We start from the raw sequence: 26,601 nt of genomic DNA, 5'->3' as shown, positions 1-26,601 counted from the left end.
CACACCAATGATGGAGAACAGACATTTCGAGAAAGCTCTAAGTTTTCTTCCTGTGTAAGTTTCAAAGACAGTTTTATCTTAAAAGAAACCATGTTTCCAAAGTCCGGATTTTCTGAGTAGATGCACCTCCTTACTAACACACAGAGAGAGGGCCTCACAGCTGTGAAGAAGGTTCTCTACACAGCTGATAAAAAGCAAATACTGAGCAAGAGTAAATGCTTAGAAACCTTGAAATAAGACCTCTAAAGAGTGTTATTCATAAATGAAAAGCTAGTCTCCCACACTGCCATTCTCTCATTTTCTGTTATGGTCAGTCATCAGAGAAATCAAGACCGAAGCCACGATTCTTCACCCTCTGACAGAGCCATGCTCCCCCCACTCTAAGGAAAGGACATCCTGACAAGTGCTGAGACTCAAAGAAAGCCTTAGGGCTCACCTGGTGCCTGTTTGTCTAGAAATAAAAAAGAGAAGCACACTCAAAACCCACTTCCAGACTGAACAATAATCTTGGAGAGTTCTGAAATTTTGAGAGATATCAGCTTGAGAGCTACAACACCTAAAAATGAGGTTCGTGCACATTTTAGTCAACTGGCTAAATATAAATATACCTGATTTATACTTTTAAACTAACAGGTTAAGTCCCAAGTTCCAAACTGTAGTTTACGTGACTCCAGAAGGGCTCTTTGGAAGGGTGCAGAACCTGTGGAGAACAGTGTATAAACAACTGTAAACATACACTGATTGTCCACTAGCTTTCTTAAATAGAGTTCTCAAGTATTTTGTAGGAAATTATATATAAGAGTGTAGTTGATCAGATAATTTCTATAACATATAAATTCTGCTGTATGTGCAAAACATGGTAGAAAGAGAAGACACTATGATGTTTCATGTTTTCAAAGTGAGTACAGCATTGTAATCCATTAAGAGTCCTTTAATCTTCTCATGAAACTTCTCTCTGTACAAGTTGAAGTACATAATGCTTTCTGGTTCTTCTTCAAGCCAAAACTTGTCAAATTCACAGACAAGGTAACCTGCAATTAAAAACCACACAAATAAAAAAACCACACAGGAATAAAATTATATTTAGAGCATCTCATCTTCAGAAAGTTTACATCCACCTTGCCAGGGAGTTGGCTCAGTGCGTAAGGCTGCTTGGCTGGCAAGCCTGACAATCTTTGCTCAAATATGGAAAGTAAAGTACAAAACGCACTAAGAGATCCATCTCCCATTACTTTCCTGGATTTCATAGATCTTAAACAATAGAAGGATGAGCATACACTCTGTACTTCAGAGGCATTAGGCTAAAAACTATACATCCTGCCTTGTTGGGAGTTAACAACGCTCTGGTACTGACTCCTTCTAATACTCACAGTAAAACTGGTGGAAGTGCTCCATTGTTGGTATCCCAGGAACGAAGTTGTAGAGATGAAGCTTCAAGGCTTCGCTCTTGAGTAAGCTATAAGCCATCTCTGTGAGGTTGATCCCAACTATTGCATAAGAGTACCTACGTCAGAAACATCACCAGTTACACAGCTAGCCAACGGCCCGCAACAAGTGTACAGTGCATAAGTAACTTACTAATTCACTCCAATGGATTCGCCGCTGGCCTAACGTAGGATGCACTTTGCCATAATCTCTCTATATTTAGACAGTCAGAAAGATCCAAAGCGTTTGTTTTTTGAAGGTTGTTAATTTCTGAATAGAAGCTAAGAAGTAAAAATAAAAGTTCCTACCATATAACAACTAAAAAAAAAAACCCAGAGAGGGAAGTCTAATTTCACTCACCAAGCTTCACTGTTCTGATTATTACATATAAAGCAATATAAAGCTAATAACAAAGCCTCAATTTACATTTCCTTTACCATTTTCAAAGCTGACTCTGATTTTCCTATTTCAATTAGTTTCTACTCCTACTCTGAAATAGTTTTTGAAAAAAATATGGGCCCTTCCATCTTTGTTTTATAAACTATATCATATGATAAAATTTACTGGAATACATAGAACATTTATGATTTTTCTTTAAAATAGTTACTAATATCATTTTTATAGTTATCACTTATTAAAATAACATCATTTTAAGATTTATATAGTCATTTTTATTGCAAGAGTCTAGTTTTTTTAACGTTTGTCCAGCTTACCCTAATTTGGGATGATTAGAACGGGAAAGAATCTGGTGCGCCTCACTGGTGTACTTTTCACTGAAATACCTAAACAAGTTCAAGGAAAATGAGGAAATGAAAATGCTCCAATCACAAGTAACATAAAACCTTCAGTGCAAGCAACTCCCACACTCACACCAGCCTCACTCCCACACTCACACCAGCCCTCACTCCCACACTCACACCAGCCCTCACTCCCACACTCACACCAGCCTCACTCCCACACTCACAACACCAGCCCTCACTCCCACACTCACAACACCAGCCCTCACTCCCACACTCACACCAGCCCTCACTCCCACACTCACACCAGCCCTCACTCCCACACTCACACCAGCCCTCACTCCCACACTCACACCAGCCTCACTCCCACACTCACAACACCAGCCCTCACTCCCACACTCACACCAGCCTCACTCCCACAGCCACTCCGTTCCCTCTCAGGTCACCTCAATGGCTCAATCCTAAGGAGTCAGGCCTGTCAGGGAACGCAGGCAGACTGGCTCTGGGCAAGAGTATTTTACAGAGAACTCACCTACAAAGGGATTTCCTATTTACTTACAAAAGAAGCAAAGTCCTAAGTTCCTGTTCGCAACCTGCTAATTCTCGTCCTGCACGATACTCAGAGGCACCTGCTGGGCCACCCTTCACTGTCTGCTTTCTGCCACAAGTGGGTGTGTATTTCTAACCCCCTGCTGACGAGCAGACATTACAGAAGATGTGAGTCCTGGCCATCTTCACATCAGCCATGCCTTGAACACAGTGAAGACAGAGGGCTAGAGCAGACTCTGGTCAATTACTCAAGCCCCAGGCTTCAGTTTACTCGTCTGACGGACACGGGGAAGTTAATTTATCCTTAGGAAGCAGAATTATATAGAACTTCTAAGATTTTAGACATTACCAAAACATACATACTTTTATAATGTAAAATAATATATATCTTGAAATCTCATTATGCATATCTTTCTCCCCAAGTTTTATCCATATTGACCTACATATTTTTTTCTCAATATTTTCTTAGTTCAATTTCAGATTTTTTTCACAGTAAGAATTATCTGAAGAGCTGGGCAGCGGTGGCACACACCTTTAATCTCAGCACTCAGGAGGCAGAGGCAGGCGGAACTATGCGAGTTCAAGGCCAGCCTGCTCTACAGAGTGAGTCCAGGACAGCCAGGACTACACAGAGAGACCCTGTCTCAAAAAAACCAGAAAAAAATATTCAAAGAAATTACTGGCTTCCCATTCTCTACATTATTTATAGTCTGTAAATCACAGTTCACAGAAAAACTGAAACATTGTAGTCTGCACACCTGCATAACTATAGAAGGCCTGTATCTCAACCTTGCTAGTGCTGTGATCCACTAATGCTGGTGACCCCAACCATAAAATTATTTTGTTGCTACTTCATAACTGTAATTTTGCTACTGTTCTGAATCATAATGTAAATATCTGATATGTGCACCACACAAACAGGGGTCATGACCCACAGGTTGAGACCCACTGGTATAAGATCTCATTCTTCCAGTTACTTACTAGAAGTGCTAGCTATCAGCTGTGACTCCTAGTGCATATTCTGGGATGTCATGCACACGGGCTGAGAACTAGGGAAAAGGCAAGTGTCACAGCCATGATAGGAGAGGTTCAGGTCAACTGCCAAGGGGCAATGAGGAGCATGTCACCAACCCTAGTCTGTCTTCCCAAACGGAATCAGAGCCACCCAGTGGAAACGAGAGGCAGAAACAGAAAGGAGTGTTCATAATATTCTCCAAGAGGCAAATGCTTAAGCAGGTGTCAGAAGTGAGGCTGGAAAGAGCAGGGAGGAGGGATGCATTGCACACACTGGTGAGTAGTCACACGCGCACGCGCACACACACACACACACAGACACACACACGTACATCTTCTAATTGTTAACAGCATCCTAGCAAACATGCACACTACAGTTATAAAAACTTAGAGTCAATAAGAAACAGCAGGTCAATTTTCACTAGAATAAAGAGAAACTGGAAATTACACAGAATTTCATTCAGCCAAGGAAAGGAAACTTATTTCACTTACACAAGATTGATTAGGCCAAGTATGCCCATGCCTCTGAAGTCTGTTTTGGGATCATCACCTTGGAAACCAATGTCCGCCCACTGCTTGGAGATTCGGGCCTTCAACTTTTCCGTAGGCATCAGAAGATTCCAGAGCTGCACAAACATGCTTTGGTGTTACAAATAATAGTGGTGTTCTTGGTTTATTGGGACATTTTCCTTTTCTTAGATTAGATAAGTCATAATTTAATACTTTCAGTTCAACAACTTTTAGACAAATTCTAAGACCACAAGGACTGCATTTTAAACATGGTATATCTAGTCCAACCAGAAAGACTGTCATAAAGAATCATTTTTTTAAAAGTAAAAAAACACGGAAATCTAGAGCAATGTGGTTTACTAATATATATATGTATATATATATATATATATATATATATATATATATAGTATTAGATATAAATATATATCTCCTAGAATTAAACGGCTTAAGAGCAGTCTTGGGTAAATGGACCCATAATTTGTCTTGACTAGGTTCTACTGTAACATTGGGTGGTTAATCTTTAATCCAATAAGATAAAATAAAATAGGTCTGAGGGAGGGGACTATGAAGAATATTAATAAAACTCAAGAGATGTGTGTGTGTGTGTGTGTGTGTGTGTGTGTGTGTGTGTGTGAGAGAGAGAGAGAGAGAGAGAGAGAGAGAGAGAGAGAGAGAGAAATAAATTCTTTTTCTTTCTTTTTTTTTTGGTTTTTCAAGACAGGGTTTCTCTGTGTAGCTTTGTGCCTTTCCTGGGACTCACTTGGTAGCCGGGTGGTGGTGGCGCGCGCCTTTAATTCCAGCACTCGAGAAACTATTTCATAAAATTTAATTTTTAAAAGAAAAAATGGCTTGGTTGTAAATAAGTAGAATCTTTTAACACTAAGTTGTTATCAAGAGTTACTGACTAACAATCTTTCCTTCTGTTAGATATGAACATACCAGTCAATGAAAAATAATTAACAAAGAGTGTCCTGTCACCTAATAACCTGTCAAGGCTGTGGCCTCCCAGAATCCTGGCCCTGACGCTAAATCTAACTCTTGGACTGGACTTTATCTCACCCACTCTCTTACTAGCTTGTTGACATTGACGAGGACGTGACCACAGCAATAAGGCTTTCGATGTGGGCTGCAGTGTAAACCACTACTGCTCAGTTTTCAGTTATTTGCTTGTTTATGGAGATGGCGTCTTGTTAGGTAGCTAGGATGTTCATGAACCCAATCCTCCTGCTTCAATCTTCAAAATTCTGGGATTATAGTACATGCCATCATATTCAGCTTTTAATACTCAAAATCTAATATCCATAAATACAATTATGGGCTGCAGCCTGGAGATTCTGATTTCATAAGGTTAAGGTGGAAGCTTGTATCCCAAAAGTAGACACTGCCAAAAGCAGGTGAGCACGTACGTCTTTGGATTACACTTAGAACTACTTCATTCCCACAGTTCTCTTCCCAGGACAGCTGAGCAGTGTGGTAAACCTCAGCCAGCAACTGCCACTCTACCTCCAGAGCTGACCTGCTTAATGAGCAGCCGCGGGAGAGCTGCCTGACTAGGGCACTAGGACATGGGTCTTACGCCTTCATGAAGGCAGGTGTGACCCAGAAAGCGTCTCAAATTAAGGTGAATGAAGATGAGGAGTAGTCATCTAGCATGCTTTTAATCACTTCAAATATAAGCCCAACCCACACAATAACTCTTTATTAATCTCAAAATAAAATCAAGTTTTATTTTAATTTTACAATTAGATAAAGTGTTTATTTACATTTTTCCTAAAAAACAGTTTTCTTATTTGTTTAGACTTATTTATTTTCATCTTATGTTTATGAATGTGTTGATGAGCACCATGTGTGTGCTTCATGCCTTCCAAGGCCAGAAGAGGGCATCAGATCCCCTGGAACTGGCATTACAGACAGTTGTGATCCACCATGTGGGTGCTGGAAATTGAACCTGGGTCCTCTGCAATAGCAGTAAGCACTCTTCGGTGCTGAGCCCCCTCTCCAGCCCTAGTTTTGCTGTTTTAAACATCTGATCTTTCGTAGATGTCCCCAGCGTTACTTTCCATAGGACTTTTGGTTGTCAAGTCCTAACTCCGAGTGCAGTATATGCTAACAATGCATGTGAGGTGAGAGTGGAAGACTGGACAGAAAGTCCAAGCAGGGATGGGAGCAGAGGGCGGAGCAGGGAGGGAGGGCCAATCAATACTAAGCACACCACGCGAATCTCTATTGAAAACAGGGAGGAGGGAGGTAAGTGGAGAGGATGAGGGATAGGAGAAAAGGGGGGAGGGAAAAAGGGGGAGAAGGGGAAGAAAAGGACAAAAGTATGAAAGAAAGAAAGTGTTTTGTAAAGCCATCCCTTCAGCCCTCCTGAAGGCGGTGTGACCTGGCAGAAGATGGGCAGGAGCAGCTCTCTCCCTGCTCTGGGTTTTAGCACCAGAAGCAAGCCAGACCATCCCCTGGGGCCTCGGAATCCTCATCCCTACATGAAGGGCCAGACTGCATGGTAGATAGCCCTTTCTCTAGGCGTCAGCTTTTACACATTACTGCCACCACACACACACCACCACGCTCACACTTTCACATCAGCAGCAGGTGACGGGAAGCTCTCTCCTTTCTTACAGTTGGAGTCTACTATGGCAGTATTTGCTGACTGATGTTGTCCTGGTCCCAGAAGTCTGCCACAATGCTGTGCAAAGGAGACATCTACTTCCACAGTTTCATTGCTACCAAGGGAAAGCCCATAACAAACTAGATAAACAGAGGCTCTGGGGCCCGGGTACCCCTGCCTTGAGGTGGAAGAGACCCCCCTTTTGTGAATGGATAACTTACATCAGAAGCATTATTTACTTGAATATATCCTAAAAGATACTTATCAAGTAAGAGTTATTGACCAACAATCTTTGCCTATCAGTGAAGTCTAACATACATTCTCTAAGAGGCAAACAAATGGGTGGACCATATAAGCCTCCAGAACCCGCACTACTCTCCCAGCTGAAGCTGACCCCCTGCACACCGAGCCAGCGCCTACCTTAAGGAGCAGCTTCTCATGCTGTGCATTGCCAGAATCATAGGGTTTTTTCCTCACGTTTTCTACATCCTGGTAGAGCTGCTTATAGCCAGTTATCTGCAGTAAGCATGTCCTCATGCAGATTTGAAAACTGAAAGGAGAAATTATTAGTTTATATCAGACCTCTTATCACAATAAAGCAAGGAAGGCCTGTGGTTCCTGTGGTTCACACATCCATTTAGAGCGGTTCTCTGACTTTCAATTTAACACAAGATGTACCAAAGGCCACACAGAACATCACACAGGACTGTGGGAAAACAGGGCTTTGAACGCATGCCATGTGTGACTGACTCCATTGCTCATTCACACATTTTCTCTGAGCAGTCCACACATCTCCTAATCTTTACTGCCACAGCAACAAGAGTATTTTAAATGGATACGAACAACCCACAACAAGTTATCTGTTTCTCCAAATACAGGCTTACTTTCCCTGGACCAACATGCTTTCTACAGTAACTCTACTCTATAACGGCACACTAAGCTTTAATTCCCAAGAGAGAGCACTTCAAGTTCCAGTCCATCAACATCTAGAAGATCTAGCCTCATCCTGTCTGAAATAACCCTCAGACCAAACTATAAGGCACTGACTCCCTGTGGGGTTTGTGGCTTTGATGCCTCTTACCCCAGGGGTTCATTTCCTAACCACTGTCACATCCCCAAAGCTACCTTCACCTCCCTCACAAGTGTATCTACTGATGTCACTTATTACTACAGCACAGAAGACATCTAGTCCTTCGATATGCTGCTGCCCTTTGGTGTGCCCACCACTATCTGGCTGGCCCCTTGGTGACGCTTGGAGAACAAGACTACACTGCCCACAGGAGGCCACAGTGCAGCCTGCTGACGAAGGACAGAGGGCAGCGTGAGGACTCAGAGCAAGTGGCGCACACTGGGGCCTTGAAGAGGACACAGAAACCAAACTCTGAAGGGCAGGAAGGACAGTGGCCAAAGCCATTTAACCTCGGGAGAGTAACAGCACGGGTCTGAGTGGGAGGACTTGGCTCAGTCCTCCTGTGCGGTTGTAGCCCACGCAGTGCCCAGCACACTGGACCTCAGTGCAGCGACCAGCACACTGGACCTCAGTGCAGCGACCAGCACACTGGACCTCAGTGCAGCGACCAGCACACTGGACCTCAGTGCAGCGACCAGCACTCTGGACCTCAGTGCAGCGACCAGCACACTGGACCTCAGTGCAGCGACCAGCACACTGGACCTCAGTGCAGCGACCAGCACACTGGACCTCAGTGCAGCGACCAGCACTCTGGACCTCAGTGCAGCGACCAGCACTCTGGACCTCAGTGCAGCGACCAGCACACTGGACCTCAGTACAGCGACCAGCACACTGGACCTCAGTGCAGCGACCAGCACACTGGACCTCAGTACAGCGACCAGCACTCTGGACCTCAGTGCAGCGACCAGCACTCTGGACCTCAGTGCAGCGACCAGCACACTGGACCTCAGTACAGCGACCAGCACTCTGGACCTCAGTGCAGCGACCAGCACTCTGGACCTCAGTGCAGCGACCAGCACACTGGACCTCAGTGCAGCGACCAGCACACTGGACCTCAGTGCAGCGACCAGCACACTGGACCTCTGTGCTCATGGGGTGAGAGTGAAAAGCTACATCACCCACAAGCCTTCCCCATCCCAGTCCATCTGAGCAGGGCTCTGCATGGCAGGCTACAGAGCACAACTCAGTCACAGAGGGAGCACGCACCTGGTGTCTTTCTCGGGGCAGATGTTCTTTTCCTTCATTATGTCTGCTACACATCTGTCCAGTTCACTCTCAGCAACTCGTGTTGCATTCTGGAGGACCTAGTTATGGAGAAACAGCTGAATGAGAGACTTCCCCAAGAACTGACATTGAAGTCTGTTTTGATACATAATCAACTTTACAAAAAGAAACCAACCACATTTCCTTCAGATCTCCCGAGAGCTGGAATCATGTATATCTTTGTGGTTTTCTAAAAGCCTCCTACCCACACTCAGAAAAGCAACCCTAATTAAACTCAGTGGGTGGAAAAGAAAGAAAGAAGTCATGGAAGTGGGAGGGGCTGCTGGGGAAGACCCGCACGCACATACGTACAGGAGGTAGAGAGGAGCACGGGAAGAATATGGTCACGAAACACTGCACATGTTTATGAAATTGTCAAAAAGATGTTAGCATTTTAAAAAGGAGCAGCAGCAGGCTCTAAGAGCTGACTTCCTGTCCCCATCCTCCCCTCCCTTCCTGCATCCAGTTCTCTAGGGCCCCTCACTGGCAGCTTTTCTTCCCACAGAGAACTGTGTCAACACCTTGAAAAGGTGATCATTCTGTGCGGCCTGCTTCTGGTCTTCTGATAACTTCCTCGATTTGTCCAGCTCTCTTAAAAAGACCGTTTGAGCCCCTCCCTCCATTTCTGCATAAGTCTCCAGATGAGCGTGTTGGTGGCTCCAGAACATACTCAGTGAGATTCGGATTAAAACTTCACAAACTCATAGGTCAATCTGGATTAACATTTTAGTAATAATGAGTCTTTTCAGTGATGAATACCAGGCTTCATTTCATTTATTTTTTTTCTCAACAATCTCTCCACAAGTTTTAGGGCTGAAGACCAAGGGTTTCACTAAAACCCCCAGGGGGTTCTGCACTTCTGGCTGCTGTGGTAGGTGGCACTGCTCTTTCATGGTCCAAAAGTTCGTTGCTACCATGGATGGCAGTGAGCTACCTGCTGCTGACTGTTCAGTTTGCTTCTTAACACACAGCAGGGCCTCGGAGGACTCCAGGACTGTCCACATTCTCAGACTGCATCTCTGTTAAGAGGTCTTTCTGGACGACTATGTCTTGGGTTTTTCCTTGCTGACTGTGGTTCCAGGATTTCCAGTACAATGATGCTCAACACAGCGTATCTGTCATGCTTCCAACTAAATGTGGTAAAACATTCACTACAGAAAAGTTTTCTGTCAGGCCAGCTGCAGGCTGTCTGCGGCCTCCAGTGGACTGAGGGAGCTGTGGCTCTTCTAGCTGGGACAGAGTTTTTAATCATGAGCAGATTTTTCAGTATCTATCAAAATAATCATATTTTTCTGACTCTATTAATGTGGTAATAAATTATTCTGATTTTAAACTTCAATCATAATGTTATCCTTTTAATGTGTTACTAGGATCAATTTGCTGATGTTTTGTAAGGATTCTTGCATCATATTCACAAAGTGTACTGAGTTGTACTTTTTATTTATATGTCTTTATTTGGTTTTAGTCTGTCCTCAAAAAAAAATAAAATGCTTATTTCACCTGTATATCCTAGGACTTTCTGTGAACAGTGGCACTGTTTCCTCTTCCATAAATGTTTGGTAAGAATTAATTAGGCCAGGCTGGAGAGAAGGCTCAGTGGTTAAGAGTACCAGCTGCTCTTCCAGAGGACCTGGGTTTGGTTCCCAGCAACCACACGGTGGCTCCCAACCATCTGTTACTCCAGCTCCACGGATCTGATGCCTTCCTCTGACCACTGTGGGTCCCAAGTGTGTGCAAAGGCCTGCATGGAGGAGGCAAACACTCACAAAATACAAACACAAAGGCCCAGACATCTTCCCTAAGAGAATAGTCAGGCCAATGCTGGAGATTTTTGAAAACATTTTAAATAAGAAAGTTCATTTCTTTTTTTGAATATATGGCCACCGAGATTTTTTGTTTATTTTCATATTAGTTAATAGACAGGATTTACCAGCATCAAGTTGCTCACAGAACTCCAGAATCTAGAAATATGGTGACATCTTTTCTACCTTTCTTTACACTGGGAATATTGGTTTTCTCTCATACTTGATCAGTTATTAGAGGTTATCAATATTATTAATCTTTTTAAAGAATCGGCTTCTGAGTTTGTTGGCAGTGTCTACTTTTGTCTGTTTCACTATTTCGTTGATTTTTTTGCCTTATTTTATAAGTTCTTCAATTTGCTCTATGCTTAGTTTCTTCTCAGATTTCTGAAGATGTAAATAGAGATAATTGGTTTAGGTCTTCTAAATTTGCTTTGGTAAGCTAAGCCAATGTTGTGATTTCAGTTCAATTTTCTTTCTCTGTTTCCTACCAAATTCTTTGGGATTACTGCAATGTTTATAGTCCAGATATTGAAGATTTTCATATTTTAGCAGCCACAGGATGTAAATTATAAACAGTCCCTAGTCTGTAACTGAGTAAGCAAGACTTAATCTTTAACAATCAAAGAAGTTTCAACTGTCAAACAATTTACAACCCAACACAACCTTCCTTTGAGATTACTGTTGGGCATAAGCCTTAATAGATTGAAATTGCTGTTATTCATAACAAGCACTGGAAATGCAAAGTATTTAAATACGTAAGAGGGTTTCATGGATGCTTTAATCCTCTCAAATTCTTGTAGTGTCCACTGGTTTAATTATACTATCATCAATATTACCAACATGTATTTTCTTATGCTGATTCATATTACTGTCTCTAGTCCTCAGACATCACATGGTGCTGATGAGAGGACAAGCAAACTGTACGAAGTCGAACAAGTAGGAAGCAATAAAATCAGAATTTTTGTCCAGATTTCTTCTCATGTAATAAAATGCAGAGGTAGGCAACGGAAATTCCACAAGACCAGAATTAGATTTTCCTCTTGAAGTAAATATAATGTGTAAAATGTGCACAAATTGCATGTGTACTAACAAACTTGCTTTTGAGTTCAGGCTTCGAGCCAACAAAGCATCTGTGATTTAACTGAGTCTTCAGGGACTGTTAGCTGCTCTCTTTACAGTGTCCTACAAAACACCAGGGTTTTACTTTTTTGTTTCTTTTGTTTTCTGAGTCAGGGTTTCTCTGTGTAGCCCTGCCTGTCCTGGGACTCCCTCTGTAGACCAGGCTGTCCTGGAACTCACAGAGCTCCACCTGTCTCTGCCTCCTGAGTGCTGGGATTAGAAGTGTACACTACCACCCAGCAGTATTTTACTTTCTTAACGGTGAGATCATAAGAATACAACTTGAACATTTATATTTCAAGTGAGATTTTTAAAAAAAAAAAACTAGTAAATAAGGTAAAAATTAGCATGTTACTTTCTGTTTATTTAATACACTCCTGTAGAGTTGCGACCACCTTGAGGGTCAAAGGACCCTGTCACAGGGGTCGCATATCAGATATCCTGCATATCAGATATTTACATTATGATTCATACCAGTAGCAAAATTACAGTTATGAAGTAGCAAGGAAAATAACTGTATGGTTGGGGGTCACCACAACGTGAGGTGTATTACAGGGTGGCAGCATCAGGAAGGTGGACCCACTGCTCTAAGCCTGTTTATACCTTCCTCCTCTGCATCACTCTTTACTCCTACTGAGAACTGCTTCTTTATCAGTTACTGAAGACCCTGGGAGAAGGCGGAAATGTGGTCATCAAATCCTTGCCGAGACTCACCCGTACCTTATCTCCTCTCCTCCTTCTATCTAGTTGAATTGGAACAGACATAAAATCTCACTATTAGTGTCGGGACCACAAGACGCTGCTGCAGCTGATCCTCAGAGATCCCCAGTCTCTGCCGCAGCACGGGTGCTGAGTTCAGATTCTGTACCTTCTCCACTAGAACTAGCAAAGGGAGCAAACAGCACACGTCCATGTGGAGAACGCAGAGCCTGCACTTCCAAAGCACTCATTCTCGTTCTGTTTACCTCAGAGCGTGTTACACACTAGGAACTGGTGCGGGCTCGGGGGGGGGGGGGGGGGTGTACAGACGTAAACGACCAACACTATGCTTCGTTTTTTCTCTTTGGGGCAGGAGAAAATGGAGAACTAAAAAGTAAAACGCTGCACAAGGCAGGCAAAAGGACAGGGAGGCTGAGGGCTACAATTCCAAGCAGAGAGTGGTCAGCGTGCTCAGGAGGTCGGAACTGAACGAAACTGGAGACGACGCAACTTAAGCTTTGGATGGGAGAACCCACACTCTGGCCCTCATGGCAGAGGCCCGGTGGCAGGTGGTGCTTTGGTTTGGAGCAGCAGGGCACAGACAGGGCAGCGGCAGGTGTCAAACATGAGAGGGACACACTCCTCAGAGCTGGGCAAATGCTGGGGCCAACAGGACGGTATGAGGAACTGTCACACTTTTACAATGTGCTTTCCAGCCCCAAGAAAGCACCTGCCAGAGGGCGACTCATTCTCAAATACTCCCAGACTTATGGCACAAGGAAACACCACTTGCTCCCCATCCATTGGTCCATGTAGAGTACACGGCTTCTTACAGAAAGAATGGGAGCAGTCAGGACACAGGGCTGTCCCTCCAAGTAGGGCTCTGGCCTGCAGGACAGTGTCACCAAGGAACCAATATATCAGAAACAGAATCAGGATTTCTGGAGTGGGGCCCAGTGCCTACATTCCAACAAGCTTCCAGAGGGTTGGGGCTGCTGAGTTTGAACCTGTTGTAACAGTTCTGAAATATGGTGTGTCCAAGTAGGTCTGCTACAATGCACCAGGCTGCTGTGGGGATCTGCCTGCTACCTTTCAACGGCAAGAACTCCGTGTCTGTGTCCGTGTGCGTGCGTGTGTGTGCGTGTGTGTGTGTGTGTGTGTGTGTGTGTGTGTGTGTGCATGCATGCGAATTAAACAAGAGCTAGAGCAGAAACACTCAAACTTTCAGATGTCACATTCTCATGGAAAAAACAAATCACTTTAGGATTGTGAACAAAAGACATCTCTATACTCCTCCCAGTGTTCATCTACGTGGATACGAATTGTTTGTTCTCATACACTTAACTCATAAATGAGATTGTACCTAAACGAGCAAGCCCCACTTTAGCGGTAACTCTCCAGAAAGAAGCGCATCAGCTTGCAGAATCCAACACCCTTCTGTTTCCAGCAGCAACTCTTACCAACACTCGAAGACAGAGTCATGCACATGTGTTTATTATGATTCACAGTTTACATTATGACCAAGTTCAAGCATATATATGGATATCTAAAACACAGATATACACATAGCTAACTGAACTAAAAATGTCATAAAATGATATTTCATCTTATTGTGAACAGTCATTTCTAAGTATTTTCTATCCTCTGTCACTGTTTAACACGGTTTCAAACAACGGTCTCCATGGCCTGCGAGTGTGTCTCTGCCACACCAGTAATTCTTAGAAAACACTGTGACCTAATGTTAACTCTAGCTGGATAGTTCTTGGTTTTCCAACTAATGCAGCATCAAAAGCTGTGACTAACGCATGGCAGACTGGCATACTGGTCCTGACTTTCCATCAACCGCAAGTCAGGTATACAACCACTTGCCTGCCTTAGCGTTCGGGGGTGCAGAAGGCATTTGAGGAGTCTTTGCTGTGCACTTGGCCACTCATCTACACCCGTGGATGCACACAGAGATGGCACAGTCTGTGGGCCTCTAGGGAGTTACTAGGAGACCATTCCCTCTTGCCCACTGAGTCCCACACCTGGAGCCTACAGTAAGACAAGTGGGACAGACGTGAGGAGACACCCACCTGATGGAGGGCCTTTGCAGGGGACCCACGTGCGCATGAGCACACAGCAACATGGCTTTCCCCCCTGCAGCCTTGTGTTCATTTCTTACATAGCAAAAGCGACAGCCACATGGCGTGAGCCGGGACTCACTTTAGATCAAAAGGTAAACACGCAAGGTCTTCTCCACCCAAAACTGCTTTGCTCTTCTCTCACACAACCTACCCTGAGGACACAGTCATGGGGAGGGCTTTCTCTAAGATACTGGTCTACCAAAAGCTACAAACTGCTACTGCAAAATAAACAGGAAAGCCTCAGAAAAGGACACAGAGTTGAAATACTCTTCTGTTACCAAAACACAGAAAGTATTTTGAAAACTTAATTACTACTTCTAAAATGAGAAAATTTAACTCACAGTTTCTCATAGCAAAACAGTAAATATAATCCTAAAATCAAAGTGTTCTTTTTAAAGAAAAAATATGCTTAGGTTAAGTTTTCTATAATTAGCATTTTAATGTGCCCTTACCTTACTCTTGGAATATGTCAAGGAATTTTCTGAAATTAAAAAAAAAAAAAGTTATCACTTCAATGTATTTTCTGAATTAGACCAAAATCAAATAGTAAAAATATAACAGCAATGATAAGTCACTCTCACAGTTTAAAATATAATTTCTACAGGAGCAGCCATCTCAAAGTCTTACAGGACAGAGAAGGTGGAATGACCCCCCAAACACAGCACCCAGATGGTGTCAATCAGTTTCCCCAAATGTTCTGTTTCTACGCAGACCGCCAGAGTGAGGGTGTCCACCAACGGCTCAGATCTCAGACATTCATCTGGAGACTGTGCTCTCCACTACCTTCTCTCCAGCGTCTGGAGACTGTGCTCTTCACTACCTTCTCTCCAGCATCTGGAGACTGTGCTCTCCACTACCTTCTCTCCAGCGTCTGGAGACTGTGCTCTCCACTACCTTCCTCCAGCATCTGGAGACTGTGCTCTCCACTACCTTCTCTCCAGCGTCTGGAGACTGTGCTCTTCACTACCTTCTCTCCAGCGTCTGGAGACTGTGCTCTTCACTACCTTCTCTCCAGCATCTGGAGACTGTGCTCTCCACTACCTTCTCTCCAGCGTCTGGAGACTGTGCTCTCCACTACCTTCCTCCAGCATCTGGAGACTGTGCTCTCCACTACCTTCTCTCCAGCGTCTGGAGACTGTGCTCTCCACTACCTTCCTCCAGCGTCTGGGGACTGTGCTCTCCACTACCTTCCTCCAGCATCTGGAGACTGTGCTCTCCACTACCTTCCTCCAGCATCTGGAGACTGTGCTCTCCACTACCTTCCTCCAGCGTCTGGAGACTGTGCTCTCCACTACCTTCTCTCCAGCGTCTGGAGACTGTGCTCTCCACTACCTTCCTCCAGCATCTGGAGACTGTGCTCTCCACTACCTTCCTCCAGCGTCTGGAGACTGTGCTCTCCACTACCTTCCTCCAGCGTCTGGAGACTGTGCTCTCCACTACCTTCCTCCAGCGTCTGGAGACTGTGCTCTCCACTACCTTCCTCCAGCGTCTGGAGACTGTGCTCTCCACTACCTTCCTCCAGCGTCTGGAGACTGTGCTCTCCACTACCTTCTCTCCAGCATCTGGAGACTGTGCTCTCCACTACCTTCTCTCCAGCATCAGCCCGAGTGAGTGGCCAGCCACTGAACAGCACGGGAACAAAGGAGCAGAACCTAGACTGTCTGGCCAAAGAGCAAACAGGCTCCGTATCCCTGGCTTTTGTTCCAAGAATGTCAAGAACATTTGTTTGTCTGTTTTAAAAAAAAAGTTCTGGTACACTGAGAATGCTCTCCTTTTGATAATTTTAAGAAAAATGTTTTTTGCCTCAAAGTAAAGCCTTGAAAATGCTCTTCCACATACTGTAAAGTGCCAACCAGTGCAGCCCTCAGAAACCTGTATCAAGAGGCACTTGGATCTTCTCAACAGGCAAGAGGGGAAATCAGGGAGTGTGCACTAGTGGCCACGAAACACCTTCTGCCATTCTTCCAATGCCACCCTGGGCACAGGGCCCACTGCCTGGGCCTCACTCCCTTGGCCCCAAGGATATTGATTCCTCATTTGAAGCATTCTTGATCAACACAAAATAGGAACTGGTTAATTCTCAATTTTCCACTTAGCACAACATCATGAGCTGTGGCTCTGCCCAGGTCTTTCTTGCTAGGCCTAAAGTGACTTCAGACCACATTTCTCAACCATCTGAGTTTGAAGTCACAGTAATATTTTTAATTAAACATTGAAAAACTGTCATTTGGCAGAAATACAACTCAAGCCAAAATGAGCCCATATACCATAAAAATTTCCATTAAATCAAAAAGAAATACATGCAATCTGTATAACTTAACGAATCCAAAATATTATTACTTCAACATATTACAAATACAATTGTGACATCTTTACACTTTTGTTCATACAAAGACTTTGAGATCCAGTGTGTACCTTATGGGTACAGCTCAACTCAGTCGACATCATGAATACTTCAAGTGCTCACTAACCATGTGGCTATCACTGAGAGCCTGGCCCAGGTAGGTTCTAATAATCTTTCCTAGGATCAATGAGCAGTCTGCCCGTTCAGTATAATCTGAAGAATAATCGATACTTCTTTGTTTGTTTGTTGCTGTTTTTTTCCAAGACGGGGTTTCTCTGTGTAGCTTCAGAGCCCGTCCTGGAACTAGTTCTGTAGATCAAGCTGGCCTCAAACTCAGAGATCCGTCTGTCTCTGCCTCCCGAGTGTTGGGATTAAAGGCGTGCGCCACCACCGCCCGGCCTGATACATTTTTTTTTTTCGGTTTTTCGAGACAGGGTTTCTCTGTGTAGCTTTGTGCCTTTCCTGGATCTCACTCTGTAGACCAGGCTGGCCTCAAACTCATAAAGATCCACCTGGCTCTGCCTCCCAAGTGCTGGGATTAAAGGCGTGTGCCACCACCGCCCGGCCTAACTGATACATTTTTAAGAAACTCCAAAGATTCATTCTTTGGGTAGATATGGGTAGATATAAGAAGTTTCTTTTTATATACAACTTTTCAATGTTCAGTAGTCAGTAGTACAGTGAGAAGGATTCAAAGACCACAAAGCTTACGAAACTCAGGTGCAATAACACAAGTACATTACCACTGGATAGACAGAAAGAATTCAATAACGTTTTTATTAACCTTCAATTTTTCGATTTCGAATGGCATTACCTATCCTGTATGTCCTCTGTGCACCTCCATAGGTGTCGAAAATTCGCTGCAATTCACATTTTCCAGTCATCTGTCGTAAGACCCATTTCATCCAAAATCGGAAAAAGTGCCCATAGAAGAACTCCCACAAAGAAATAAACATTTTTTCTGGAAAAGGATATAAGAACACAAGCTTAAAAACCTTAAACTGGAATTTTAAAACTGAAAAGCAAATTAAGTTCATCCAACTCCCCAGATCCCAAATTATAATAAAATCTATTACTCTATTGTGTCTATTTTGTGACAGTGTTTAATCAGTCAGGCAAAGAAACAATATATAGCATAGATTAAATACTGATTAACAAAATGGTCAATTTATCTCTAAGCCAAATGGTCACTTTTTAAAAAAGTTGTAAAAAAGTAGGAAAAATTGGCCAAAATATTTAATGGCTTAAAAGAACAATAACCACCTTACATGTTTACCAAATAATAATATTTCATATTTTGGATTCCTACTTCTGTTTTTCATCCCTTAAAACTTGGAACTAAACAGTTCGAGAATAGAAGGACCAACCGAGCAACAATTTCAAATCAACCACACATCAGATGTGGATCCCCAAGAATGAGCTCGTCTTAGCCTTGGTGCAGAGCGTGTCCCAGCTGTCTCAGTTAGCTGACGCCAACAAATGAGAACACCACAAGCGGCTTACAAACTGCAGCATACAGGTTGAAAACCGAGCAGATGGCATCCTGACGAATTCATGATTTTTCCAGTCAATAGGTGAAAGGCAGAAATACCAAAAAGTTAAAAAAAAAAAATCCCGCAAAACCTACACACTTGATACAACTGGATCTTAGACGAAAACTCTTCGGGTGCTAAACGAAGGGGAGGAGGGATGCCGGGGACCGAGAGGAAAACGCTCCTCGCCTGCTTTCCAGCCCTGGGATTTGCAGACACACCCTCTCTGCGCCGGGGCCCGAGGAGCTGTCAAACTCGAAATCCCCGCCGGGCAGGGCACCCGGTGCCGGTGCCAGACGCGCGGATCTGGATCTTTAAAATGAGTCATCCCGTCCGCGCCTGTCGGGACCAAGGCGGCAGAAGTGCCAGGCACCGGCAGGCCGTCCCGGCGGGCGGCCGCGGGCCCCGGGGCCTCGGGAGGTCGCGCGAGCCCCTTGGGCACCGCGCCGTCCCGCCCCTCTCGCGCGCGCGGGAATGCACAAAGCCCCGACGGCCCCTGCACCCTGCGGATTATCCGCAGGACCCCGGCGAGGCTTGCACACCAGCAACGCAGGGTGAGAGAAAATTAAAACAGCAGCCACCTCACAGGAGCGGAAGAACTAGGGGAAGCTGGCGCTGCCTCGGTTTCCCCCAGCTGCAAACACCGGCAACGGAAACGACGCTCTACGCGGAGCACTCCCTGCAAACACCGCGACCCGGAAGTCGGGACAGGAGGCCAGGGCGGGGGGAGGGGGGAGGCGTCGCCGGACTCCGAGCCCCGCCTCTCCGTCCTCTTTCGATTGGTCTGTGCTCCCGTTTATCACCGGTGCGGAAGGAGGGCCTGCGGGCTGGAGCGCCAGACGCCGGACGGTTCCCCTGGCAACGGGGGCCGGCTGCCACGCCCAGCGCCAACGTGGCCCCGGAGAACGCCGCCTGGAAACTGCTCAGGGCATTCAGTGGCTCTTCCACCGCGGGTATGACAACAGCACTTTCACCTACATTTCCTAATCTGTGAAGAGATTGTTTCCCCTCTTTATGAGGCACAAAGGAAACTTGGCTCGAAGGGACTTTATGGATGACGTAAAGGCATTTACGTGGCCTGTGTGCAATGAGAAGTTGCGAAGTTTGGACTTTTTCCTCTGAAAATGAACGTTGAACAATCAACTCATCAGACGTTCATTTCTTAATTATTAATTATTGTTTCTACTGGAAGAATAATTTGTGCACTTTTTTGTTTTGTTTTGTTTTTTGCTTTTGTTTTATTTGCTGTTTTTTTTTCTTCTCTTTGTTATTTTTTCTTGTTTTTCTTCTTTGTGCACATTTTTTAAAGCCCCCAAAGGTACGGTTGATTAGCTAGTATACTGTGCCAGGCTGTCTTTACAAGGGACTGCACACTAAACGAACTGGCAAAAACATAGATTGTACCAGGTGAAGCTGCCTAACAAAGCTATTGGGAGATTAGTTAGGGGGATTAGGGAGCAGGGGAAGAGTTACATACAGCAGAGTCAGCAAAGTAAGAATAAGCTTTGCTGGATGAAATGAAGGAGTATGCCGTGACAGCGGCCATGTGGACAGTAAGTGTAGAGGTCTTGAATGAGGAGCATATTGAAAATGCTGATGGAACAGTCAGGGGTCGGAGGGTTGGATAAGAAAGAGCAAAGTGGAAAAAAGGCTAAGTACAAAAGATATCATACAATAAAAATAAATTGAAACGGAAGAAGTCCCTGAACTGGGCATGGTAATGCATGCCTGTAAACCCAGCCAGAGAGCAATGTAGGCAGGAAGATTGGGAGACCAAGGCCAGCCTGGCAACATAAAGTCTTGTCTCAAAAAGTAAATAAAGTATCCTCCCACCTAACCAAGATTCCTGGCTCCTTATTCCCCTTGCTCAAAGGCGACCACTGTCGCTTCCGTATACTTCCAGACACATTGAGGCCAATGTCTTGTCTGTGCTCCATTCATCTCCTTGTTAACTCGAATTAAGTGAGCAGTACACACTTTCCCACTACTCAACCACCGTTTTAAAGGTGGATTCTACTTGTAGAGCAGAAACCGGTGAAGGACGCGGAAGCCACCATCTTTGCCCAATGGAAGTGAAATGTTTGGTGGAGACCATCTCCCTCCTGTCTCCAGGTTTTGTCCAGCCCTCCAAGGATGGAGTGGGCAGGCAGCAAAGAGTACAAACAGGCGGACTTCATTGTCACTCTAGGATTAAAACGCTTAACAAGATAAAGACTAAACACATCGCCATGCAGGATTTTACTATTCAAATGGAGACATTTGAACTCTCAATAGAGTTGTCAGCCCCTGAAAGCACACAGCCTGGCAGGTCACAGCCTGGCAGGTCACTGGACCAGCAGCGGCAAAGCCTGGAGGCTTGAAGCTCTGAAGCCTCAAGTCTGGAAGTCTAGAGAAGAGTAGGTCTGAGAAGCAGTGGGTGGAGGAGGCTGGAAGCAGCTGCGGGGGTAATTCCCTTCTGTGGCCAGATCGTAGTCTTGTAGCCATCAGTCCCTCTGCCTGCAGCTGCTGGTCATATCCTAGAGGTGGCTCAAGTGAGCTCCCTGCCCAGGGCCGAAGAGAAGCCTCTGGAGCCGAGCCTCCAGTAAATCTATCCCAGGGGAGTGTTGAAGGCAGCCTTCCTCTTCTGTAGGCTCCCACAGTAAGTGGTTTTGTTTCTGCAACCTCTGAGCGTCCAAATTTATAGTTTACCAACCAGGACCTGAGTGGCAAATCTTGAAAATGAGTATGCCCACAGGGTGAAAAATTAGGATCAATTGAGAAAGAGCTGTCAAATGAATGGGGTAGGGGAAGAACCCAGAGCCCACCAAAAGTTCACAGGCAGGTCCACAGCTCTCTGTGTAAAGGTGGGGAGATGTAAAGAAATATCTGTCTGCCCCTGGTTACCCCTGGATCTTTGCAGGCCAGCTGCATCCCTCCCCAGACGCTGGCTGCCAGTTTCCTTCCACCAAGGGATTTTCCCTAGCCAGATTTTTGTTTCTTTTTGCAGCTGTGTCTGGGTTTACGTGTGTGTGTGTGTGTGTGTGTGTGTGTGTGTGTGTGTGTGTGTGTTGTGTGTGTGTGTGTGTGTGTGTGTGTGTGTGTGTGTTCATATCTATTAAATCCTCACTGTTCCCAGGAGAGGATGCTCACTGCATTTCCATCCTTTGACTTTATTCTTCTATGGGGCCAGCTAAGAAGCAGCAAAGTTCTAAGATAGGATTCTGACTCCCAGATGAAAAAAGAACCTTCTTCACCTGCTCTCTAGGTCTCTCCATTAAACTATGTGCCCTTTCAGACCTTAACAGATACCTAAAAGAAAGCCAAAGGCTACATTATGATGAAGTCTGTCTGATTAGTGTGTGTGTGTGTGTGTGTGTGTGTGTGTATTAGGTAGGAACCAGAAGTAGACACCAGGCTCTCTTCCTCCATTGCTTTCCCACCTTAGTTTTGGAGATGGGATCTCTAACCAAACATAGAGCTCACCAGTTTAGACAGCCTGGCTGGCCAACATGCTATAGGGATGTTCACGTCTTCACCTCCCACGCTCTGGGACTTAGAGGTGCATGAGGATCTAACAGGATTTTTATGTAGTTGCTGGGGTGGAAACTCAGGTAGCCATGCTGCCATGACAAGCACTCACTGACTTATTTTCCCAGCCTTTGGTTATAGTTCTTAGCCACACTGCTGCATCTACATTTCTAAAGATTAAAAAACCATAGAATTGTTGGTTTGAGAGACTGCTGAATGGCAAGAACCGCCTGACACAGCCACTAACCATCTGCTTGGTAGAGCTCAAGCATTTGGTCCACAGAGGACCAAATTGAACAGCGCTGTTCCTTTGTGCATGAACTTGGGGTGCAGAAAACTTTGTCCCAGGATGAAAATGTCATCCCTCAGTATTTATGAGGGATTTTCCTTAGGACTCATGTGACACCAAAGTCTGTGGTACTGTGATACTCAAGCCTTTGATGTAAAATAAGGTAGTGTGATCTACAGACTTCTGCCACCTGCTGACATAAATACAAGTGACTTTTATATATCCCATTATTCCTAGAATAATGCAAATAGTATGCAAATATTTATAATGTTATTTTAGCAAAAACAAGGGGAAAGTCTATATTGTTCAAATATTTTCCTAAAATGTTTTCTATCCACGCTTTCAAAGCTACAGATGCAGAATTCAGAACAGAGAGAGTGTACTCTTTAGCAAAGGTGAGGCTTTTTAGATTTTCTTTAAGATTTGTGTTGTATGTGTGTTGGTGTTCCACCTGAATGTCTTTCTTTGAGCCACTTGCATGCCTGGTGTCCCCAGAGGCCAGGAGAGAGTGTCAGATCCCCTGGAATTGGAGTAATACCCAGTTGTGAGCCGCTGTGCATGCTGGGACTCAAACCCAGGTCCTCTGCAAGAGCAGCCGGTGTTCTTAACTTCTGAGACATTTCTCCAGCTCCGGTGGTTTTAACCCACCTCTTACATAAAGTGCATTCGGAGGAATGTTGTGGTTTGAATGTGAAATGTCCCCCACAGGCTCGTGGATTTGTATGCTTGGTCTCCAGCGGATGGCGGTCCTTGGGAAGGTTGTGCAGCCTTTGATGGGGGCAGAGCCTGACTGAAGGAAGTATGTCCCAGGGTGGGCTTTGAGGTTTTTGCTTCCCTGGTCTTGCTTTCTGACTGCCTCGCGTTCCTGCCTTCTCCACCGAGATGGCCTACCTCCCCCGGGAACTGCAAGCCAGAACAAGCCTTTGTCCTCTGAGTTTCTCTGGTTAGGTGTTTTGTCTACTGTAAAGTAGCTAAGACGAGAAGAAATTATCATTTGACTTGTGTGGAGAGTCCAGGGGTGTATGGCATAGTCAGTACTGAGCCGGGAAGGATGGTAGGAAACAGACTGAATGGACCATAACAATGATGGAAGGTATACTCACATCCCAGCAGGACAGGAAACAGGCAACATTAAGGTAAGAAAATGGAAGTTTAGGATATGAAAAAGGTACAATGCATAGCACCAAATCACTATGACAATTCAGAGAAAGAAATGATATATCTAGCTCTTGATTTTACCGGTTACAAAATTAGAAAGAACATGGTTAAGGTCCTTGTCATTACCATCTTAAATTCAAATGCCTTTATGAGACAGAGAAGGCCCTTCATGTAGTTTCAACAAGACCATCAAAATGAAAGGCCTACGACTTGTCCCAGTGCTCCTTGATAGTGAATGCCAGGCAATACCAAATTCCTGAAGAACACAGGAAATCTCATCTTCCCTTGTGAAAAAAATGGAAGCAGAAATCCTAATCTCCTCTTCTATTTTCTGTTGACCTAGATAGCCCAGGAAAGAGAGTGGCTCTTGCAGGTAACTCTTGACTATCGTGACATAACCATGGTTTAAGAAAGTGACTGCTGTGCCAGGCATCCTGTAAGCGGAACAGGAAGTCCAGCAAACTGAACGGGCTTTGTTTGGGTGATAAATCAGACTAACTCTCTGACCTCACTCAGAGAAAATCTAGCATGGTTGGCTACACAAATGTGTGTTTGTGGCCTTTCCCCAAGGATATCTGGTCTCTTCAATTGTTGTCACGGCTTGTGAGACCATATCTAAACATGGTAACTATATAAAAATCTAGTGCGTTTATTATGTTGATGAAGGCACTGTGGTGATTCGCCCTTCGGAAGGATTTGATAGTTGTAGTGATAAGGCTAGCCAGCTGGATGGTTATCCAGCTAGGAGTCAGAGCCCATTCCTGTGAATTTAACTTTGGCTAACCACTATGGACCTAAAAAAACTTTGGACTCCAGAGATATTCTATGAACAATAACAAATTGCTCTTCCTACAGGGCCCTGCCAGTGAAAAGGAAGAAAACACACAAGAGTCTGTTTGACAAGCTATGAAAATTATATACGAACAGTGATCCAAGTGTAGTATAGGGACCCAAGGATTCCAGCACATTCAAAGGATTTGGGAATTTTCTTTTACCAGGACCCATTCAAATACGTTTTTTTGTTTTTTTGTTTTGTTGTTGTTGTTGTTGTTGTTGAAACACAATACTGCCACCTTGTGGCATCCTTTGGAATATTTGTGCTTAGAAAGTTCCTGACAGAAAACTGGGTAACCTGCGGAAAACTGGACGCTGGCAGTTTGATATTGTTCTGTGTTATGTTTACAGTAATGCTCGTTTTTTGGTTGGTTACCAGTTGAAGAGCCTGCATGGGCTTTATCACCCCGGAAGAGAGGAGCTACTCAAGCAGGCATGACGGGCGGAAAAACCGTCTGTTAGTGGAAGAAATGCGGACCGCAGAGAGTGGATGCTATAGTGGGACCAGTTTGGATGTCACCGCCACAACGTTGGTGTCAGGGCTGGAACAACAGAAACACGGGTTTAGAAACAAGAAGTTTCTAAGGATTGTAAGCATTTTATAAATGATGGGGTGTAAAAACAGTGAAGGCAATTGGTCTAACGCCATTTCATAAAACTGAGGGCCTCTGTAGATGCAGAGCTTGAGGGAGATGCTTGGACACACTGAGGTGAGACGTCCGAGCAGAAATGCTGCAAAAGCAAGTGAGTGGGTGCTCCAGTGAGCACAAGAAGCTGTCCCGATGCCCTTCTGCAGAAGCCTTCCTTCCCTCAGCTCTCTGTACGGCTATAGCCTGGCAACTGTGTGTCTGACCTAGCAGGGTCTGCTTGCCTTGTAGCTGCCATGTGCACTTAGCAAACGCCTGGGAAATAGAGGGGCCGGAGGAGCAGAAAGGTCAAGTGTTCATCTTCGTCTCAGGATCTCACTGCTCTCAACTCGGCCATTAGCACTCAGTATGGCATTCTCAAGCAGGTGGATATCCACATCTTTTTTAGCTCTCAAAGGGGCCAGAACCTGGGATGCGCTTGCAGAAAAGAGATTGCTTATCACCCCGACACTGCCCGCGAGTCCCGACAGAGTTCAGAGTGGAAAGGCCAAATCGGAAACACGGATGAAGGGGCTCCGCGGGTGTGCCGTGTGTTTCTCACCTGTGAATCGAAATCTGGTGAATTCTCTCAGGAAAATACGCCAAGTCGGTGGTGCCCACAGTTTCTCACGTTTAACCACCCCGCAGCCTTAGCTAGAGGGTTATAAAGTGATCTCAAGAAGCGACCGCGATCTGACCAGGCGAAAGCGCTGGGGACCCTGCGACGGCCCGTGTGGAAGGGGGCGCAAGCGCGTGGGGACACAGGCGCCGTGCTCTCCCGGGAGGTGCCGTGCTCGTCCGGCCTCAGGGTGCAGCCCCCAGCCTGCCGCGACGCCAGCGCGATGAAGGCCAAGAACATCAACTTACTGTTCGCCTTCGTTGCGGTCCTGCTCTTTTGCTTCTGCTTCTGCATCTCCAAGATGAACCAAACCAGTAAGCCCGGGGTCGGGGGATGGGGAGTAGTGGGGGACAGGGACGGGGACAGGGACAGGGACAGGGACAGGGACAGAGATGGTCAGTCCCCCATCTGCCTCCCTCGGGAGCCACACCGCCTATGTCACAAAGGAAGGGAGAGAAGGGACACCCTGGCGGCCCCCTGCCGCACCCCGGCTGTGCGGATGGAGCTCACAGACCCACGTCCTGTGGCCGTTGGCCTGTAACCGGCCCTGGGAGGCACCGTGGGACGCACACTGATGGATCCGGTCCTCTGACCTCCCTGGCGCTGGCCAGTGGGTCCCTCCAAAGCGTCCCTCTCCTCTCCTGCTCTTCTTTCTTCCAGATCTCCTGTTCCAGACACCAACATCTTTCCTCTTTTCTCAATAGCTTTAAAAGTTATTAGTGAGAATTTGGAAACACTTACAGGAAGACTACCAGATCTTGTACCTAATCTTTGCTGCCTTTAAAAACTAGCTGACGCTTGATTTCAGCACTCAGGAGGCTCTATGAGTTCGAGGCCAGCCAGAGTTACATAGGCTCAATAACT

The 26,601-nt window shown here is 45.2% G+C and overlaps 2 protein-coding genes across 6 annotated transcripts in view; one reads left to right on the top strand and one right to left on the bottom strand.

Moving 5' to 3' along the window:
• Positions 1-871: 871 nt before the first annotated feature.
• Positions 872-26,253, bottom strand: Elmod2 (ELMO domain containing 2). Of its 4 annotated transcripts, none has more exons than XM_059264327.1 (9): positions 25,986-26,253; positions 17,987-18,133; positions 15,281-15,309; positions 9,023-9,120; positions 7,267-7,396; positions 4,218-4,351; positions 2,139-2,207; positions 1,371-1,504; positions 872-1,031 (listed from the first exon to the last, which is right to left on the bottom strand). In XM_059264327.1, the coding sequence occupies exons 1-9, from the start codon at positions 26,029-26,031 to the stop codon at positions 886-888; spliced, it is 933 nt and encodes a 310-aa protein (XP_059120310.1). In that variant the 5' UTR covers positions 26,032-26,253; the 3' UTR covers positions 872-885. The 4 variants fall into 4 exon arrangements, with proteins under 4 accessions (XP_059120310.1, XP_059120311.1, XP_059120312.1 ...); XM_059264328.1 differs by lacking the exon at positions 25,986-26,253 and adding an exon at positions 19,286-19,406; XM_059264329.1 differs by lacking the exon at positions 25,986-26,253 and adding an exon at positions 18,800-19,086.
• The window catches only part of Mgat4d (MGAT4 family member D), a 37,972-nt gene continuing 37,234 nt past the window's right edge, over positions 25,864-26,601 (top strand). Inside the window, exon 1 of one of the 2 annotated variants that reach the window (XM_059264325.1) lies at positions 25,864-26,051. In XM_059264325.1, coding sequence (XP_059120308.1) covers positions 25,961-26,051 — 91 coding nt within the window. In that variant the 5' untranslated portion in view covers positions 25,864-25,960. The remainder of the gene's footprint in view (positions 26,052-26,601) is intronic. The other variant, XM_059264324.1, reaches the window with a different exon arrangement.

Source organism: Peromyscus eremicus, chromosome 5 (genome assembly GCF_949786415.1).
Source record: "Peromyscus eremicus chromosome 5, PerEre_H2_v1, whole genome shotgun sequence".
Classification (NCBI taxonomy): domain Eukaryota; kingdom Metazoa; phylum Chordata; class Mammalia; order Rodentia; family Cricetidae; genus Peromyscus; species Peromyscus eremicus.
This window is presented reverse-complemented; position numbering and strand designations above follow the sequence as displayed.

Coding starts and splice junctions, on each gene's coding strand:
- Elmod2 (XM_059264327.1), bottom strand. CDS start 26,031: ATGCAGAAGCAGAAGCAAAAGAGCAGGACCGCAACGAAGGCGAACA. Junction 7,397..9,022: donor TGCCCCGAGAAAGACACCAG/GTGCGTGCTCCC, acceptor TTCTCCTTTCAG/TTTTCAAATCTGCATGAGGA. Junction 1,505..2,138: donor TCTAATCATCCCAAATTAGG/GTAAGCTGGACA, acceptor TTTCTGACGTAG/GTACTCTTATGCAATAGTTG.